This window comes from Salvelinus fontinalis, chromosome 7, assembly GCF_029448725.1.
Source record: "Salvelinus fontinalis isolate EN_2023a chromosome 7, ASM2944872v1, whole genome shotgun sequence".
NCBI lineage: Eukaryota > Metazoa > Chordata > Actinopteri > Salmoniformes > Salmonidae > Salvelinus > Salvelinus fontinalis.
The window spans coordinates 412,566-434,958 of NC_074671.1; the positions used below are offsets into that span (position 1 = coordinate 412,566).

The following is a 22,393-nucleotide window of genomic DNA, read 5'->3' on the forward strand; positions in this document are numbered from 1 at the left end:
AAGTTTGCCTGCATTAAAGTCCCCGGCCACTAGGAGCGCCGCTTCTGGGTGAGAAGTTTCTTCTTTGCTTAATCAAACATTGTGATATTGTTGCATGGTGGTATTGGCAGCAGCTAATGGGGATGCCTAATAAATACAAATACAAATACCTGGCTAAAATGCTCGCTCGCTAGGCTAACTTCCTTTCATGGGAAACGTCGAGCCAGCTAGCTAACATTAGCCTACTACATCTAGCTACATATTGAACTTCCATCCTCTCATAGCAGGTACACAATTTTTATTAATGGTTGGATCAGAGTCGCCATTATAATCATTGGCCAGTACGGAGAATTAAGGAAAACCACGAGTCCACATAGCTCCACCCGTTACCAATTTAGGAAAGGGACGGTTTTAGCTAGCCAGACACCGTAGGACAACAATCCACGTTTTTTCTGTCAATGACGTTTTGCTTTTGATGTGATCTGATTGGTGTGAAGCCAAATCCCAAAAGGACAATTCACAGTTAAACTCACTCAGTTTAGCTAAACACTGATTCGCTATTCTTTTAGTTTTTTTAAAATTATGTAGGCCAAATGCTCGCTGGCTTGTCTTGCTATTGAATTCAATGCTACAGGTGGCAACAATGTCATACTCTTTTTGACTAGACAGCATCAGATACATGGGCTACACTTTCTGAAAGAGAGGAGCGCTGTTTTGCTCGCTCGGATGCTTTGTACAGTGACATACAATCAGCCTCTTGCGAATTGAAGGAAAATATAGAATTGCAGAGAGACGAAAGATACACGTTAAAAAGGAAATGTTAAATACATTTTCTTTTTATTTGCTAACATTTTTGGCGAAGTCTGGCTTTCCTTGGCATCCAGGAATACACAAACACTGCAAACACACAAAACATATTTATCTCTATGTGTGTGTCTGTCTCCAGGTCACGGACTGTTTGGCACATTCGAGATGCTATCGTCATGGAGAAGGACACGTGAGGACCAACATGTTAAGGAGCGTGTAGCTAGCGTATTCTCTGATGTCATGCTGCGTTACTCAGGAGCTACACTGCTACATCAGGTCAGTCTGTGTATGTTTGTCTTTGTCTAGCCATGCTGTGACACTCTAAAGCCTTGAATTCAATCTGCGTTGGGCTGGCCTTGGTGGTCTAGCTGGCCTTGGTGGTCTAGCTGGCCTTGGGTTCTAGCTGGCCTTGGGTTCTAGATGGCCTTGGGGTTCTAGATGGCCTTGGGGTCTAGATGGCCTTGGTGGGCTGGCCTTGGGTTCTAGATGGTCTTGGGGTCTAGATGGCCTTGGTGGGCTGGCCTTGGTGGGCTGGCATTGGGTTCTAGATGGCCTTGGGGTTCTAGATGGCCTTGGTGGGCTGGCCTTGGGTTCTAGATGGCCTTGGGGTCTAGATGGCCTTGGTGGGCTGGCATTGGGTTCTAGATGGCCTTGGGGTTCTAGATGGCCTTGGTGGGCTGGCCTTGGGTTCTAGATGGCCTTGGGGTCTAGATGGCCTTGGGGTTCTAGATGGCCTTGGGGTTCTAGATGGCCTTGGGGTCTGGCTGGCCTTGTGGGTCTAGATGGCCTTGGGGTCTAGATGGCCTTGGGGTCTAGATGGCCTTGGGGTCTAGATGGCCTTGGGGTTCTAGATGGCCTTGGGGTCTAGATGGCTTTGGGGTCTAGATGGTCTTGGGGTTCTAGATGGGTCTTGGTGTTCTAGATGGCCTTGGGGTTCTAGATGGCCTTGGGGTTCTAGATGGCCTTGTGGGTCTAGATGGCCTTGGGGTTCTAGGTGGCCTTGTGGGTCTAGATGGCCTTGATGGTCTGGCTCAAATTGCGTTTAGAAATGATGTCATGTTAATAGGTAGACATTACTGTGCAGCTTAACTAACTAATTAGCTTCACTAATGTTGCTCGCTGTAACTAATGTTACCCCCATCCTCCTGCCGTTGCCAACTAGCCAAATGTTTAGCTTGCTGGTTAGCTAGCTAGAACTGGACCGTCGAGTGCTGAAGCGCGTAGCTCATAGAAATTGTCTGTCCTCGGTTGCAGCACTCACTACCAAGTTCCAAACTGCCTCTGATGTAAAGATCGCCGGGATTGAACTCTTGAGCAGTTGAAACGCTTCTTTGGAGTGATGAATTATGCTTCACCATTTGGCAGTGCGATGGACAAATCTGGGTTTGTTTCTCCTGATGCCAGGAGAACTGTACCTGCCCCAATGCATAGTGCCAACTGTAAAGTATTGTGGAGGAGGAATAATGGTCTGGGGCTGTTTTTCATGGTTCGGGCCCCTTAGTTCCAGTGAAGGGAAATCTTAACGCTACTGCATTCTAGACGATTATGTGCTTCCAACTTAGTGGCAACAGTTTGGAGAAGGCCCTTTCCTGTTTCATGACAATGCCCCTGTGCACAAAGCAAGGTCCATACAGAAACGGTTTGTCGAGATCGGTGTGGAAGAACTTCACTGGCCTGCACAGAGCCCTGACCTAAACCCCATTAAACACCTTTGGGATGAATTGGAACGCCGACTGTGAGCCAGGCCTAATCGCCCAACGTCAGTACCCGCCCTGACTAATGCTCTTGTGGCTGAATGAAAGCAAGTCCCTGCGGCAGTGTTCCAACATCTAGTGGGACGCCTTCCCAGAAGAGTGGAGGCTGTTATAGCAGCAATGTTCCAACATCTAGTGGAACGCCTTCCCAGAAGAGTGGAGGCTGTTATAGCAGCAATGTTCCAACATCTAGTGGAACGCCTTCCCAGAAGAGTGGAGGTTGTTACAGCAGCAATGTTCCAACATCTAGTGGAAAGCCTTCCCAGAAGAGTGGAGGCTGTTATAGCAGCAATGTTCCAACATCTAGTGGAAAGCCTTCCCAGAAGAGTGGAGGTTGTTACAGCAGCAATGTTCCAACATCTAATGGAAAGCCTTCCCAGAAGAGTGGAGGCTGTTATAAAGTCAGCAAAAAAAGAAACAGGACCCTGTCTTTCATAGATAATTCCTAAAAATACAAATAACTTCACAGATCTTCATTGTAAACGGTTTAAACACTGTTTCCCATGCTTGTTCAATAAACAATTAATGAATATGCACCTGAGGAACGGTCGTTAAGACATTAACAGCTTACAGACGGTAGGCAATTAAGGTCACAGTTATGAAAACTTATGACACTAAAGAGGCCTTTCTACTGACTCTGAAAAACACCAAAAGACAGATGCCTAGGGTCCCTGCTCATCTGTGTGAATGTGCCTTAGGCATGCTGCACGGAGGCATGAGGACTGCAGATGTGACCAGGGCAATAAATTGCAATGTCTGTACTGTGAGACACCTAAGACAGCGCTATAGGGAGACAGGACGGACAGCTGATCGTCCTCGCCGCAGTGTCAGACCACGTGTAACAACACCTGCACAGGATCGGTACATCCGAACATCACACCTGCGGGACAGGTACAGGATGGCAACAACAACTGCCTGAGTTACACCAGGAATGCACAATCCCTCCATCAGTGCTCAGACTGTCCGCAATAGGCTGAGAGAGGCTGGACTGAGGGCTTGTAGGCCTGTTGTAAGGCAGGTCCTCACCAGACATCAGCAGCAACAACGTCGCCTATGGGCACAAACCCACCGTCGCTGGACCAGACAGGACTGGAAAAAAGTGCTCTTCACTGACGAGTCACGGTTTTGTCTCACCGGGGGTGATGGTCGGATTCGCGTTTATCGTTGAAGGAATGAGCATTACACAGAGGCCAGTACTCTGGAGCGGGATCGATTTGGAGGTGGAGGGTCCGTCATGGTCTGGGGAGGTGTGTCACGGCATCATCGGACTGAGCTTGTTGTCATTGCAGGCAATCTCAACGCTGTGACTACAGGGAAGACATCCTCCTTCCTCATGTGGTACCCTTCCTGCAGGCTCATCCTGACACCAGACGAACCAGACGAACACCAGACAAACAAATATTTTTAACATCCACAAAAAGTGTCACAGCAAAATCTTATACACTATTTTTCGCCCAGCTTTTGGAACTTTGGCTTTCCTGGACATTGCCACTATATTGTTATCACTGCATCCAATGGGTACAGATACAGCTTTAGAACAAAGTTCTACAGTATTAGTAAAAATGTGATCAATACATGTGGCTGATCTTGTTCCTGTAGTGTTTGAAAAACACCCTGGTAAATTGATTAATAACCTGAACCAGATTACAGGCACTGGATACAGTGAGAAGCTTCCTCTTGAGTGGACAGCTTGATGAAAACCAGTCAATATTCAGGTCCCCAAGAAAGTAGACCTCTCTGTTTACATCACATACACTATCAAGCATTTCACACATATTATTTAGATACTGACTGTTACCACTTGGTGGCCTATAGCAACACCCCAAAAGGCTTTAGATGTGCCAAGTGAACCTGCAACCACAACACTTCAATAACACTTGACATTTTCAGCCCTTTCCTGGGTAGCTTATCAGAGATATACAGTTGAAGTCTGAAGTTTACATACACTTAGGTTGGAGTCAATAAAACTCTTCAACCACTCCATACATTTCTTGTTAACAAACTATAGTTTTGGCAAGTCGTTAAGGACATCTACTTTGTGCATGACACAAGTAATTTTTTCTACAATTGTTTACAGACAGATTATTTCACTTATACTTCAATGTATCACAATTCCTGGGGGTCAGAAGTTTACATACACAAAGTTGACTGTGCCTTTAAACAGCTCGGAAAATTCCAGAAAATTATGTCATGGCTTTAGAAGCTTCTGAGACATCATTTGAGTCAATTGGAGGTGTACCTGTGGGTATATTTCAAGGCCTACCTTCAAACTCAGTGCCTCTTTGCTTGACATCATGGGAAAATCAAAAGATATCAGCAAAGACCTCAGAAAAATAATTGTAGATCTTCACAAGTCTGGTTCATCCTTGGGAGCAATTTCTAAACGCCTTGTAGGTACCACGTTCATCTGTACAAACAATAGTACGCAAGTATAAACACCATGGGACCACGCAGCTGTCATACTGCTCAGGAAGGAGATGCATTCTGTCTCCTAGAGATGAACGTACTTTGGTGCGAAAAGTAAAAAAGCCAGACCGGTTTGCAACTGCACATGGGGAGAAAGATCGTACTTTTTGGAGAAATGTCCTCTGGTCTGATGAAACAAAAAAGGGGGGGATGGTTGCAAGCCGAAGAACACCATCCCAACCGTGAAGCACGGGGGTGGCAGCATCATGTTGTGGGGGTGCTTTGCTGCAGGAGGCACTGGTGCACTTCACAAAATAGATGGCATCATGAGGGAGGAAAATTAGGTGGATATATTGAAGCAACATCTCAAGACATCAGTCAGGAAGTTAAAGCTTGGTTGCAAATGGGTCTTCCAAATGGACAATGACCCCAAGCATACTTCCAAAGTTGTGGCAAAATGGCTTAAGGACAACAAAGTCAAGGTATTGGAGTGGCCATCACAAAGCCCTGACCTCAATCCCATAGAAAATGTGTGAGCAGAACTGAAAAAGCGTGTGCGAGCAAGGAGTCCTACAAACCTGACTCAGTTACACCAGCTCTGTCAGGAGGAATGGGCCACAATTCATCCAGCTTATTGTGGGAGGCTTGTGAAAGGCATTTGACCCAAGTTAAACAATTTAAAGGCAATGCTACCAAATACTAATTGACTGTATGTATACTTCTGACCCAGTGGGATGGTGATGAAATAAATAAAAGCTAAAATGAACCATTCTCTCTACTTTTATTCTGACATTTCACATTCTTATAATAAAGTGGTGATCCTAACTGTCAGGAATTGTGAAAAACTGCATTTAAATGTATTTGGCTAAGGTTTATGTAAACTTCAGACTTCAACTGTGCATAATATGGAAACGAGCAAACAAAGCACGAGAAAAAAATCTACATTTTACATCTATTAATCCGTTGGTGTGTGTTGAAGCTACGAACCCATAGTCTCATCTCTTCCAGGCTTTTGGGAGGGAGCAGGGACAATGAGCTTGTCATAGCAGATGTAAAGATGCAAAGTCCCTATGCGCTCTGGCAGCTTTCATGGCTGGGAAGAGTTCTTTCCTCTTCTGGTGCACAGCTTCAGGATAGTCCTCATTGAGGAAGATATACGTTCCTCTCAAGTTCTTGGCTTTTTCCAGAACAGCTACCTTGTCAGGTCGTCCATTCTTTTTTTAGTTGACTCGACCAGTATTTTGACAAAACACTTTAAGCTATTTTCTTGTTTTAATAACTGCTTGTAGAACTATTTTTGTTTGTTTAAAAGATCCCTCACCTGTGATAGACACCCCTGTCCTTAACGGTACTTCCGCCGGCTATGGTCTTTGTCATGGTAGCAATGTAGGTTACACTGTTACTCCTCGCAGTTCGAGACAGTTCAGGTCACAGGGAAGTTTGAAAACAACAACCACAAACTGCAGGGATCTATACAGCCACAGGTCCGGGACAATCCACTGTCCCGGCCACAATGGCTAACTGTGTCGCGGGCTGCGTTCAAGCCCTCAAGAAAACCCTGCTAGGCTAGCTGCTACGCCAAACGGTTCCTCAGACCCGGCCATGGTAGGCAGGATCACTGGATAGATGGTAGAGGTCCCAGCAACTGATGCCAACCGCGTCGCGGGATCCAAACTCAAGAGGTAGCGAGCTAGTAACCAAACTTTTTCAATAGACTTTAAAAACTTTCCAAAACAACAAACCGAGCTCTCCCTTGTTCGGTGTGTGGAAGTCAATATTAAACAAATCACTCTCTATTATCAGTTAACTGGTTATAACAAGCTCTGCACACTCAGTACAGGTCAGAAGTTCCTCCAGGGCGGTCCCTTAAGTTATCTTATATTCTGTTTACACAGACAAGCTATATTTGCTTGATTTACATTATTAATTATTCATCATTAACATTGGTTCCTGCATGACTGACCAATACCTCACAAGGCTTCTTCTCTCCAAGCTGAGACCTTGAAACTTGAGATACCCCTTTTGGTTCCCAGACCAATGTTCTTGGCGTACTGCCAAATTGCTTATAGAGTGATTGTGAGGATTCCTCCCATGCGCAATCAATCAGTCAATTGCATGAACCCAGACAAATTGGTTGTTAGAAAAGCAGCATTTATGCTAAACATATGATCTGTGTACAATCTGATACAGACAGACATTTTCCCTCACACACTTTCAGCAGGAAGTGAACAGCGATGACAGAAACGGGGAGGCTTTTGCAGAAGAAGGGAGACATACTTTTGGTCATGTTGTTTAGGTAGCTAGCTTTCAATAATGTATGAATATGACCCGACTAGCTAAAATACCTGCTAGCTAATGTTAGCTCGCTAGCGTTTGAGGGCTGATAACCAAACAACAGGACTGACTCTGTTCTCATGAAATTAGTGTAGTGCAAAAATAAATGAAGGATCCAGCTTTGGTGGTAATTCCTGTCCTATCTGGCTACTGCGGTGCTGCTTGTCCATGTGCTAGCTAATCTCAACAAACTCAGGCAAGCTAACAGGAACAAACCCAGACGTGTCAGTATTCAGCAGTGATCAGCTGGTGGTTGCATACAGTAGTAACAGCGTCACCAGCCCAAATCTAATCAGGCTAGCCCCAGTTGTGAAACTTGTCTGCGCTGGCCCGGGTTTCCTCCGACCCAGCTGGAATTTGGCCCTGACTTAAAGTGCCAATGGAAACGGTGTGTGTGTGTGTGTTCCCAGGTGTCTCTGGGTCTGGCTGCGTCTCCTCTGACCAACCTGGAGGCTGTCCGGCTGTTCTGTCGCTGCGCTGCATTGGGCGTAACCGTTGGTTACCTTTACACCTTGTCCTTCTACGCCACCTGTCTGGTTGCCACAGGTTACCTGGAGACAGGGTACAGACACGGGTGTTTCTGCCGCCGTGTCCCCAAGAAGGGAGCGCTGGACACCAAGCCACGCTGGTACCGCTGTCTCATGTACACACGCTACCAGGATGAGACACACTCACAAACTCACTCACACACACCCAACTCTACACACACACACACACCTAATGCTGCGCACGCCTACACACATACAGAAAATCCTGCACACACACACGCTCACACACACACTCCCAACACTACACACACACATGATCATACACCTAACACTACACACGCTCACACACACACTCCCAACACTACACACGTACATGCTCACACACACGTTCCAAATACACACACCCCGACCACCATCTCTGAACTGCGACCCCAGGACTCACACTTGTTGCTAGGCTGCGTGCAGCGTTGCTATGGAGACTGGATCACCAACACCTATGTGAAGCCCTTCATGGTTCTGCTCTACCTCGTTTACATCTCCTTTGGCCTGATGGGCTTCCTACAGGTAACACACACACACACACACACACACACACACACACACACACACACACACACACACACACACACACACACACACACACACACACACACACACACACACACACACACACACACACACACACACACACACACACACACACTACTGACTCTACTGACTTTACTGACTCTACTAACTAATAACTCTACTGACTCTAATAACTCTACTGACTACTAACTACTAACTCTACTGACTACTAACTAATAACTCTACTGACTACTAACTACTAACTCTACTGACTACTAACTAATAACTCTACTGACTACTAACTAATAACTATACTGACTACTAACTACTAACACTACTGACTCTACTAACTCTACTGACTCTACTAACTAATAACTCTACTGACTCTACTAACTCTACTGACTCTACTAACTCTAATGACTCTACTAACTCTACTGACTACTAACTCTACTGACTACTAACTACTAACTCTACTGACTACTAACTCTACTGACTACTAACTCTACTGACTACTAACTAATAACTCTACTGACTACTAACTACTAACTCTACTGACTACTAACTCTACTGACTACTAACTCTACTAACTGTTAACTCTACTAACTACTAACTCTACTGGCTACTAACTCTACTGACTACTAACTCTACTGACTACTAACTCTACTGACTACTAACTCTACTAACTACTAACTCTACTGACTACTAACTCTACTGGCTACTAACTCTACTGACTACTAACTCTACTAACTCTACTGACTACTAACTCTACTGACTACTAACTCTACTGACTACTAACTCTACTGACTCTACTAACTCTACTGACTACTAACTAATAACTCTACTGACTCTACTAACTCTACTGACTACTAACTAATAACTCTACTGACTACTAACTAATAACTCTACTGACTCTACTAACTCTACTGACTACTAACTAATAACTCTACTGACTACTTACTAATAACTCTACTGACTACTAACTAATAACTCTACTGACTACTAACTACTAACTCTACTGACTTCTAACTAATAACTCTACTGACTACTAACTAATAACTCTACTGACTCTACTAACTCTACTGACTACTGACTAATAACTATACTGACTACTAACTCTACTGACTCTACTAACTCTACTGACTACTAACTCTACTGACTACTAACTCTACTGACTACTAACTCTACTGACTCTACTAACTCTACTGACTCTACTAACTCTACTGACTCCACTAACTCTACTGACTACTAACTCTACTGACTACTAACTCTACTGGCTACTAACTCTACTAACTCTACTGACTCTACTAACTCTACTGACTACTAACTCTACTGACTACTAACTCTACTGACTCTACTAACTCTACTGACTACTTACTAATAACTCAGACTGCTAACTACTGACTACTAACTCTACTGACTACTAACTCTACTGACTAATAACTCTACTGGCTACTGACTCTACTGACTACTAACTCTACTGGCTACTAACTCTACTAACTCTACTGACTACTAACTCTACTAACTCTACTGACTACTAACTCTACTGACTACTAACTCCACTGACTACTAACTCTACTGACTACTAACTCTACTAACTCTACTGACTACTAACTCTACTGACTACTAACTCTACTGACTACTAACTCTACTAACTGTTAACTCTACTGACTACTAACTCTACTGACTACTAACTCTACTGACTACTAACTCTACTGACTACTAACTCTACTGACTACTAACTCTACTGGCTACTAACTCTACTGACTACTAACTCTACTGACTACTAACTCTACTGACAACTAACTCTACTGGCTACTGACTCTACTGACTCTACTGACTACTAACTCTACAGACTACTAACTCTACTGACTACTAACTCTACTGACTACTAACTCTACTGACTACTAACTCTACTAACTCTACTGACTACTAACTCTACTAACTCTACTGACTACTAACTCTACTGGCTACTAACTCTACTGACTACTAACTCTGCTGACTACTAACTCTACTGACTACTAACTCTACTGGCTACTAACTATACTAACTCTACTAACTCTACTGACTACTAACTCTACTGACTACTAACTCTACTAACTGTTAACTCTACTGACTACTAACTCTACTGACTACTAACTCTACTGGCTACTAACTCTACTGACTACTAACTCTACTGGCTACTGACTCTACTGACTACTAACTCTACTAACTCTACTGGCTACTAACTCTACTAACTCTACTGACTACTAACTCTACTGACTACTAACTCTACTAACTCTACTGGCTACTAACTCTACTAACTCTACTGACTACTAACTCTACTGACTACTAACTCTACTGACTACTAACTCTACTAACTCTACTAACTCTACTGACTACTAACTCTACTGGCTACTAACTCTACTAACTCTACTGACTACTAACTCTACTGACTACTAACTCTACTGGCTACTAACTCTACTGGCTACTAACTCTACTAACTCTACTGACTACTAACTCTACTGGCTATTAACTCTACTGGCTACTAACTCTACTGACTACTAACTCTACTGACTCTACTAACTCTACTGACTACTAACTCTACTGACTACTAACTCTACTGACTCTACTAACTCTACTGACTACTAACTCTACTGACTACTAACTCTACTGGCTACTAACTCTACTGACTACTAACTCTACTGACTACTAACTCTACTGACTACTAACTCTACTGACTACTAACTCTACTGGCTACTAATTCTACCAGCTCTACTGACTACTAACTCTACTGGCTACTAACTCTACTGGCTACTAACTCTACTGGCTACTAACTCTACTGGCTACTAACTCCACTGACTACTAACTCTACTGGCTACTAACTCTACTGACTCTACTGACTACTAACTCTACTGACTGCTAACTCTACTAACTCTACTGACTACTAACTCTACTGACTACTAACTCTACTGACTACTAACTCTACTAACTACTAACTCTACTGGCTACTAACTCCACTGACTACTAACTCTACTGACTACTAACTCTACTGAATACTAACTCTACTGGCTACTAACTCTACTGACTACTAACTCTACTGACTCTACTAACTCTACTGACTACTAACTCTACTAACTCTACTGGCTACTAACTCTACTGACTACTAACTCTACTAATTCTACTAACTCTACTGACTACTAACTCTACTAACTCTACTGGCTACTAACTCTACTGGCTACTAACTCTACTGGCTACTAACTCTACTGGCTACTAACTCTACTGGCTACTAACTCTACTGGCTACTAACTCCACTGACTACTAACTCTACTGGCTACTAACTCTACTGACTCTACTGACTACTAACTCTACTGACTGCTAACTCTACTAACTCTACTGACTACTAACTCTACTGACTACTAACTCTACTGACTACTAACTCTACTAACTACTAACTCTACTGGCTACTAACTCCACTGACTACTAACTCTACTGACTACTAACTCTACTGAATACTAACTCTACTGACTACTAACTCTACTGACTACTAACTCTACTGACTACTAACTCTACTGACTACTAACTCTACTGACTACTAACTCTACTGACTCTACTAACTCTACTGACTCTACTAACTCTACTAATTCTACTGACTACGAACTAATAACTCTACTGACTCTACTAACTCTACTGACTATGAACTAATAACTCTACTGACTATGAACTAATAACTCTACTGACTACGAACTAATAACTCTACTGACTACTAACTCTACTGACTACGAACTAATAACTCTACTGACTACTAACTCTACTGACTACTAACTCTACTGACTCTACTAACTCTACTGACTACTAACTCGACTGACTCTACTAACTCTACTGACTACTAATTCTACTGACTCTACTAACTCTACTATTCTACTAACTCTACTGACTACTAACTCCACTGACTACTAATTCTACTAACTCCACTGACTACTAATTCTACTAACTCCACTGACTACTAATTCTACTAACTCTACTGACTACTAATTCTACTAACTCCACTGACTACTATTCTACTAACTCTACTGACTACTAACTCTACTGACTACTAATTCTACTAACTCCACTGACTACTAACTCTACTGACTACTAACTCCACTGACTACTAATTCTACTAACTCCACTGACTACTAATTCTACTAACTCTACTGACTACTAATTCTACTGGCTACTAACTCTACTGACTACTAACTCTACTGACTACTAACTCTACTGACTACTAACTCTACTGACTACTAACTCTACTGACTACTAACTCTACTGGCTACTAATTCTACTAACTCTACTGACTACTAACTCTACTGACTACTAATTCTACTGACTACTAACACTACTAACTCTACTGACTACTAATTCTAATAACTCTACTGACTACTAATTCTACTAACTCTACTGGCTACTGACTCTACTGACTACTAACTCTACTGACTACTAACTCTACTAACTCTACTGGCTACTAACTCTACTGACTACTAACTCTACTAATTCTACTAACTCTGCTGACTACTAACTCTACTAACTCTACTGACTCTACTAACTCTACTGGCTACTAACTCTACTGGCTACTAACTCTACTGGCTACTAACTCTACTGGCTACTAACTCTACTGACTACTAACTCTACTGGCTACTAACTCTACTGACTCTACTGACTACTAACTCTACTGACTACTAACTCTACTAACTCTACTGACTACTAACTCTACTGACTACTGACTCTACTGACTACTAACTCTACTAACTACTAACTCTACTGGCTACTAACTCCACTGACTACTAACTCTACTGACTACTAACTCTACTGACTACTAACTCTACTGACTAATAACTCTACTAACTCTACTGACTACGAACTAATAACTCTACTGACTCTACTAACTCTACTGACTATGAACTAATAACTCTACTGACTACGAACTAATAACTCTACTGACTACTAACTCTACTGACTACGAACTAATAACTCTACTGACTACTAACTCTACTGACTACTGACTCTACTGACTACTAACTCTACTAACTACTAACTCTACTGGCTACTAACTCTACTGGCTACTAACTCTACTGACTACTAACTCTACTGACTACTAACTCTACTGACTAATAACTCTACTAACTCTACTGACTACGAACTAATAACTCTACTGACTCTACTAACTCTACTGACTATGAACTAATAACTCTACTGACTACGAACTAATAACTCTACTGACTACTAACTCTACTGACTACGAACTAATAACTCTACTGAATTCTAACTCTACTGACTACTAACTCTACTGACTCTACTAACTCTGCTGACTACTAACTCTACTGACTCTACTAACTCTACTGACTACTAATTCTACTGACTCTACTAACTCTACTGACTACTAACTCTACTGACTCTACTAACTCTACTGACTACTAACTCTACTGACTCTACTAACTCTACTGACTACTAACTCTACTGACTACTTACTAATAACTCTACTGACTCTACTAACTATACTAACTACTAATTATGCTGACTTCTGACTACTAACTCTACTGACTACTAACTATGCTGACTTCTGACTCTACTAACTCTACTGACTCTACTAACTCTACTGACTACTAACTCTACTGACTCTACTAACTCTACTGACTACGAACTAATAACTCTACTGACTACTAACTAATAACTTTACTAACTCTACTGTCGACTAACTATGCTGACTTCTAACTCTTCTGACTCTACTAACTCTACTGACTACTAACTAATAATTCTACTGACTACTAACTAATAACTCTACTAACTCTACTGACGACTAACTATGCTGACTACTAACTCTACTGACTACTAACTCTACTGACTACTAACTCTACTGACTACTAACTCTACTAACTCTACTAACTCTACTGACTACTTACTAATAACTCTACTGACTCTACTAACTATACTAACTACTAATTATGCTGACTTCTGACTCTACTAACTCTACTGACTACTAACTATGCTGACTTCTGACTCTACTAACTCTACTGACTCTACTAACTCTACTGACTACTAACTCTACTGACTCTACTAACTCTACTGACTACGAACTAATAACTCTACTGACTACTAACTAATAACTTTACTAACTCTACTGTCGACTAACTATGCTGACTTCTAACTCTTCTGACTCTACTAACTCTACTGACTACTAACTAATAATTCTACTGACTACTAACTAATAACTCTACTAACTCTACTGACGACTAACTATGCTGACTACTAACTCTACTGACTACTAACTCTACTGACTACTAACTCTACTGACTACTAACTCTACTGACTCTACTAACTCTACTGGCTACTAACTCTACTGACTACTAACTCTACTGACTACTAACACTACTAACTACTAACTCTACTAACTCTACTGACTACTAACTCTGCTGACTACTAACTCTACTGACTACTAACTCTACTAACTCTACTAACTCTACTGACTACTAACTCTACTAACTCTACTGACTACTAACTCTACTTACTACTAACTCTACTAACTCTACTGACTACTAACTCTACTGACTACTAACTCTACTGACTACTTATTCTACTAACTCTACTAACTCTACTGACTACTAATTCTACTAACTCTACTGACTACTAATTCTACTAACTCTACTGACTACTAACTCTACTGACTACTAATTCTACTAACTCCACTGACTACTAATTCTACTAACTCTACTGACTACTAACTCTACTGACTACTAACTCTACTAACTCTACTGACTACTAATTCTACTAACTCCACTGACTACTAATTCTACTAACTCTACTGACTACTAATTCTACTAACGCCACTGACTACTATTCTACTAACTCTACTGACTACTAACTCTACTGACTACTAATTCTACTAACTCCACTGACTACTATTTCTACTAACTCTACTGACTACTAATTCTACTAACTCCACTGACTACTAATTCTACTAACTCCACTGACTACTAATTCTACTAACTCCACTGACTACTAATTCTACTAACTCTACTGACTACTAATTCTACTAACTCCACTGACTACTATTCTACTAACTCTACTGACTACTAACTCTACTGACTACTAATTCTACTAACTCCACTGACTACTAACTCTACTGACTACTAACTCCACTGACAACTAATTCTACTAACTCCACTGACTACTAATTCTACTAACTCTACTGACTACTAATTCTACTAACTCCACTGACTACTATTCTACTAACTCTACTGGCTACTAACTCTACTGACTACTAACTCTACTGACTACTAACTCTACTGACTACTAACTTTACTGGCTACTAATTCTACTAACTCTACTGACTACTAACTCTACTGACTACTAATTCTACTGACTACTAACACTACTAACTCTACTGACTACTAATTCTACTAACTCTACTGACTACTAATTCTACTAACTCTACTGGCTACTGACTCTACTGACTACTAACTCTACTGACTCTACTAACTCTACTGACTACTAACTCTACTAACTCTACTGGCTACTAACTCTACTGACTACTAACTCTACTAATTCTACTAACTCTACTGACTACTAATTCTACTAACTCTACTGGCTACTAACTCTACTGACTACTACTCTACTGACTACTAACTCTACTGACTACTAACTCTACTGACTCTACTAACTCTACTGACTACTAACTCTACTGACTAATAACTCTACTAACTCTACTGACTACTAACTCTACTGGCTACTAACTCTACTGACTCTTCTAACTCTACTGACTACTAACTCTACTGACTAATAACTCTACTGACTCTACTAACTCTACTGACTACTAACTCTACTGACTAATAACTCTACTAACTCTACTGGCTACTAACTCTACTGACTACTAACTCTACTGACTACTAACTCTACTGACTACTAACTCTACTGACTACTAACTCTACTGACTCTACTAACTCTACTGACTACTAACTCTACTGACTAATAACTCTACTGACTCTACTAACTCCACTGACTACTAATTCTACTAACTCCACTGACTACTAATTCTACTAACTCTACTGACTACTAATTCTACTAACTCCACTGACTACTATTCTACTAACTCTACTGACTACTAACTCTACTGACTACTAATTCTACTAACTCCACTGACTACTAACTCTACTGACTACTAACTCCACTGACTACTAATTCTACTAACTCCACTGACTACTAATTCTACTAACTCTACTGACTACTAATTCTACTAACTCCACTGACTACTATTCTACTAACTCTACTGGCTACTAACTCTACTGACTACTAACTCTACTATCTACTAACTCTACTGACTACTAACTCTACTGGCTACTAATTCTACTAACTCTACTGACTACTAACTCTACTGACTACTAATTCTACTGACTACTAACACTACTAACTCTACTGACTACTAATTCTACTAACTCTACTGACTACTAATTATACTAACTCTACTGACTACTAATTCTACTAACTCTACTGGCTACTAATTCTACTAACTCTACTGGCTACTAACTCTACTGACTACTAACTCTACTGACTACTAACTCTACTGACTACTAACTACTGACTCTACTAACTCTACTGACTAATAACTCTACTGACTAATAACTCTACTAACTCTACTGATTACAAACTCTACTGACTACTAACTCTACTGGCTACTAACTCTACTGACTACTAACTCTACTGACTCTACTAACTCTACTGACTCTACTAACTCTACTGACTACTAACTCTACTGACTAATAACTCTACTAACTCTACTGGCTACTAACTCTACTGGCTACTAACTCTACTGACTACTAACTCTACTGACTACTAACTCTACTGACTACTAACTCTACTGGCTACTAACTCTACTGGCTACTAACTCTACTGACTACTAACTCTACTGACTACTAACTCTACTGGCTACTAACTCTACTGACTACTAACTCTACTGACTACTAACTCTACTGGCTACTAATTATACTAACTCTACTAACTCTACTGGCTACTAACTGTACTGACTACTAACTCTACTAACTCTACTGACTACTAACTCTACTGGCTACTAACTCTACTGACTACTAACTCTACTGACTACTTACTCTACTGGCTACTAACTCTACTGACTACTAACTCTACTGGCTACTAACTCTACTGACTACTAACTCTACTGGCTACTAACTCTACTAACTCTACTGACTACTAACTCTACTGGCTACTAACTCTACTGACTCTACTAACTCTACTGACTACTAACTCTACTGACTACTAACACTACTGACTCTACTAACTCTACTGACTACTAACTCTACTGACTAATAACTCTACTAACTCTACTGGCTACTAACTCTACTGACTACTAACTCTACTGACTACTAACTCTACTGACTACTAACTCTACTGACTACTAACTCTACTGGCTACTAACTCTACTGACTACTAACTCTACTGACTACTAACTCTACTGGCTACTAACTCTACTGGCTACTAACTCTACTGACTACTAACTCTACTGACTACTAACTCTACTGGCTACTAATTCTACTAACTCTACTAACTCTACTGGCTACTAACTCTACTGACTACTAACTCTACTAACTCTACTGGCTACTAACTCTACTGACTACTAACTCTACTAACTCTACTGACTACTAACTCTACTGGCTACTAACTCTACTGACTACTAACTCTACTGACTACTAACTCTACTGACTACTAACTCTACTGGCTACTAACTCTACTGACTACTAACTCTACTGGCTACTAACTCTACTGACTACTAACTCTACTGGCTACTAACTCTACTAACTCTACTGACTACTAACTCTACTGGCTACTAACTCTACTAACTCTACTGACTACTAACTCTACTGACTCTGCTAACTCTACTAATTCTACTAACTCTACTGACCTACTAACTCTACTGGCTACTAACTCTACTGGCTACTAACTCTACTGACTACTAACTCTACTGACTACTAACTCTACTGGCTACTAACTCTACTGGCTACTAACTCTACTGACTACTAACTCTACTAACTACTAACTCTACTGTCTTCTAACTCTACTGACTCTACTAACTCTACTGACTCTACTAACTCTACTGACTCTACTAACTCTACTGACTACTAACTCTATTAACTACTAACTCTACTGACTACTAACACTACTAACTACTAACTCTACTGACTACTAACTCTACTGGCTACTAACTCCACTAACTACTAATTCTACTAACTCTACTGACTACTAACTCTACTGGCTACTAACTCTACTGGCTACTAACTCTACTGACTACTAACTCTACTGACTACTAACTCTACTGACTACTAACTCTACTGGCTACTAACTCTACTGGCTACTAACTCTACTGACTACTAACTCTACTGACTACTAACTCTACTGGCTACTAACTCTACTGGCTACTAACTCTACTGACTACTAACTCTACTGACTACTAACTCTACTGACTACTAACTCTACTGGCTACTAACTCTACTGGCTACTAACTCTACTGGCTACTAACTCTACTGACTACTAACTCTACTAACTACTAACTCTACTGACTACTAACTCTACTGGCTACTAACTCTACTGACTACTAACTCTACTAACTCCACTAACTACTAATTCTACTAACTCTACTGACTACTAACTCTACTGACTACTAACTCTACTGGCTACTAACTCTACTGGCTACTAACTCTACTGAATACTAACTCTACTGACTACTAACTCTACTAACTACTAACTCTACTGTCTTCTAACTCTACTGACTCTACTAACTCTACTGACTCTACTAACTCTACTGACTACTAACTCTACTGACTACTAACTCTACTGACTACTAACTCTACTGACTACTAACTCTACTAACTCCACTAACTACTAATTCTACTAACTCTACTGACTACTAACTCTACTGACTACTAACTCTACTGGCTACTAACTCTACTGGCTACTAACTCTACTGACTACTAACTCTACTGACTACTAACTCTACTGACTACTAACTCTACTGACTACTAACTCTACTGGCTGCTAACTCTACTGGCTACTAACTCTACTGGCTACTAACTCTACTGACTACTAACTCTAATGGCTACTAACTCTACTGGCTACTAACTCTACTGGCTACTAACTCTACTGACTACTAACTCTACTAACTACTAACTCTACTGACTACTAACTCTACTGGCTACTAACTCTACTGACTACTAACTCTACTAACTCCACTAACTACTAATTCTACTAACTCTACTGACTACTAACTCTACTGACTACTAACTCTACTGGCTACTAACTCTACTGGCTACTAACTCTACTGACTACTAACTCTACTAACTCCACTAACTACTAATTCTACTAACTCTACTGACTACTAACTCTACTGACTACTAACTCTACTGGCTACTAATTCTACTAACTACTAACTCTACTAACTCCACTAACTACTAATTCTACTAACTCTACTAACTCTACTGGCTACTAATTCTACTAACTACTAACTCTACTAACTCCACTAACTACTAATTATACTAACTCTACTAACTCTACTGGCTACTAACTCTACTAACTACTAACTATACTAACTCCACTAACTACTAATTCTACTAACTCTACTAACTCTACTGGCTACTAACTCTACTGACTACTAACTCTACTGACTACTATTCTACTAACTCCACTTACTACTAATTATACTAACTCTACTGACTACTAATTCTACTAACTCCACTGACTACTAATTCTACTAACTCTACTGACTACTAACTCTACTGACTACTAACTCTACTAACTCTACTGACTACTAACTCTACTGACTACTAACTCTACTGACTACTAATTCTACTAACTCTACTGACTACTAATTCTACTGACTACTAACTCTACTAACTACTAACTCTACTGGCTTCTAACTCTACTGACTCTACTAACTCTACTGACTCTACTAACTCTACTGACTACTAACTCCACTAACTACTAGCTCTACTGACTACTAACTCTACTAACTCCACTAACTACTAATTCTACTAACTCTACTGACTACTAACTCTACTGACTACTAACTCTGCTGGCTACTAACTCTGCTGGCTACTAACTCTACTGACTACTAACTCTACTGACTACGAACTCTACTGACTACTAACTCTACTGACTACTAACTCTACTGACTACGAACTCTACTGACTACTAACTCTATTGACTACTAACTCTACTGACTATGAACTCTACTGACTACTAACTCTACTGACTATGAACTCTACTGACTACTAACTCTACTGACTACTAACTCTACTGACTACTAACTCTACTAACAACTAACTCTACTAACTCTACTGGCTACTAACTCTACTAACTCTACTGGCTACTAACTCTACTGGCTACTAACTCTACTGACTACTAACTCTACTGACTACTAACTCTACTTACTACTAACTCTACTGACTACTAACTCTACTGACTACTAACTCTACTGACTACTACCTCTACTGGCTACTAACTCTACTGGCTACTAACTCTACTGACTACTAACTCTACTGACTACTAACTCTACTGACTACTAACTCTACTGACTACTAACTCTACTAACTACTAACTCTACTGACTACTAACTCTACTGGCTACTAACTCTACTAACTCTACTGGCTACTAACTCTACTAACTACTAACTCTACTAACTCCACTAACTACTAATTCTACTAACTCTACTGACTACTAACTCTACTGACTACTAACTCTACTGGCTACTAATTCTACTAACTACTAACTCTACTAACTCCACTAACTACTAATTCTACTAACTCTACTAACTCTACTGGCTACTAACTCTGCTAACTACTAACTCTACTAACTCCACTAACTACTAATTCTACTAACTCTACTAACTCTACTGGCTACTAACTCTACTGACTAATAACTCTACTGACTACTATTCTACTAACTCCACTGACTAATATTTCTACTAACTCTACTGACTACTAATTCTACTATCTCCACTGACTACTAATTCTACTAACTCTACTGACAACTAACTCTACTGACTACTAACTCTACTGACTACTAACTCTACTGACTACTAACTCTACTGGCTACTAACTCTACTGACTACTAACTCTGCTGACTACTAACTCTACTGACTACCAACTCTACTAACTACTAACTCTACTGGCTACTAACTCTACTAACTCTACTGACTACTAACTCTACTAACTACTATTCTACTAACTCTACTAATTCTACTAACTCTACTGACTACTAATTCTACTAACTCTACTGACTACTAACTCTACTAACTACTATTCTACTAACTCCACTAACTACTAATTCTACTAACTCTACTGACTACTAACTCTACTGACTCTACTGACTACTAACTCTACTGACTCTACTGACTACTAATTCTACTAACTCTACTGACTACTAACTCTACTGACTACTATTCTACTAACTCTACTGACTACTAATTATACTAACTCCACTGACTACTATTCTACTAACTCCACTAACTACTCATTCTACTAACTCCACTGACTACTAATTCTACTAACTCCACTGACTACTATTCTACTAACTTCACTGACTACTAATTCTACTAACTCCACTGACTACTAATTCTACTAAGTCTAAGCTCTAACAGTTATTTAGAATATATCTGATATATAATATCATGTGTGTTGCAGGTGAGCCAGGGCTCGGAGCCCAGTTCTCTGGTTGCTCTGGATACAGGGACGTCCTTGTATGCTCGCGCCCAGCAGCGCTACTTCTCCTCCTACACTCCTGTGATTGGCTTCTATGTCTATGAGAGCGCCCCCTATTGGAACACCTCGGTACAGCGAGACCTGCTGGAGTACGCTGAAGGTACTGACCTCCAACCCTAACTCTAACCCTAACCCTGCTGGAGTAGCTAAAGGCACTGACCTCTGACCTTTAACCCTAACTCTAACCCTAACCCTGCTGGAGTAGCTAAAGGCACTGACCTCTGACCTTTAACCCTAACTCTAACCCTAACCCTGCTGGAGTTGCTAAAGGCACTGACCTCTGACC

General features: G+C 40.7%; 1 protein-coding gene across 2 annotated transcripts in view; it reads left to right on the top strand.

Moving 5' to 3' along the window:
- Positions 1 to 22,393, top strand: part of ptchd1 (patched domain containing 1) — a 141,308-nt gene that overhangs the window by 103,915 nt on the left and 15,000 nt on the right. For both annotated transcript variants that reach the window (XR_008760106.1, XM_055928143.1), the window contains exons 8-10: positions 926 to 1,062; positions 7,691 to 8,332; positions 22,030 to 22,207. Coding sequence is in view for 1 of the 2 variants with exons in the window: in XM_055928143.1 (XP_055784118.1) it covers positions 926 to 1,062; positions 7,691 to 8,332; positions 22,030 to 22,207 (957 nt within the window). In the remaining variant the exon portion in view is untranslated. The remainder of the gene's footprint in view (positions 1 to 925; positions 1,063 to 7,690; positions 8,333 to 22,029; positions 22,208 to 22,393) is intronic.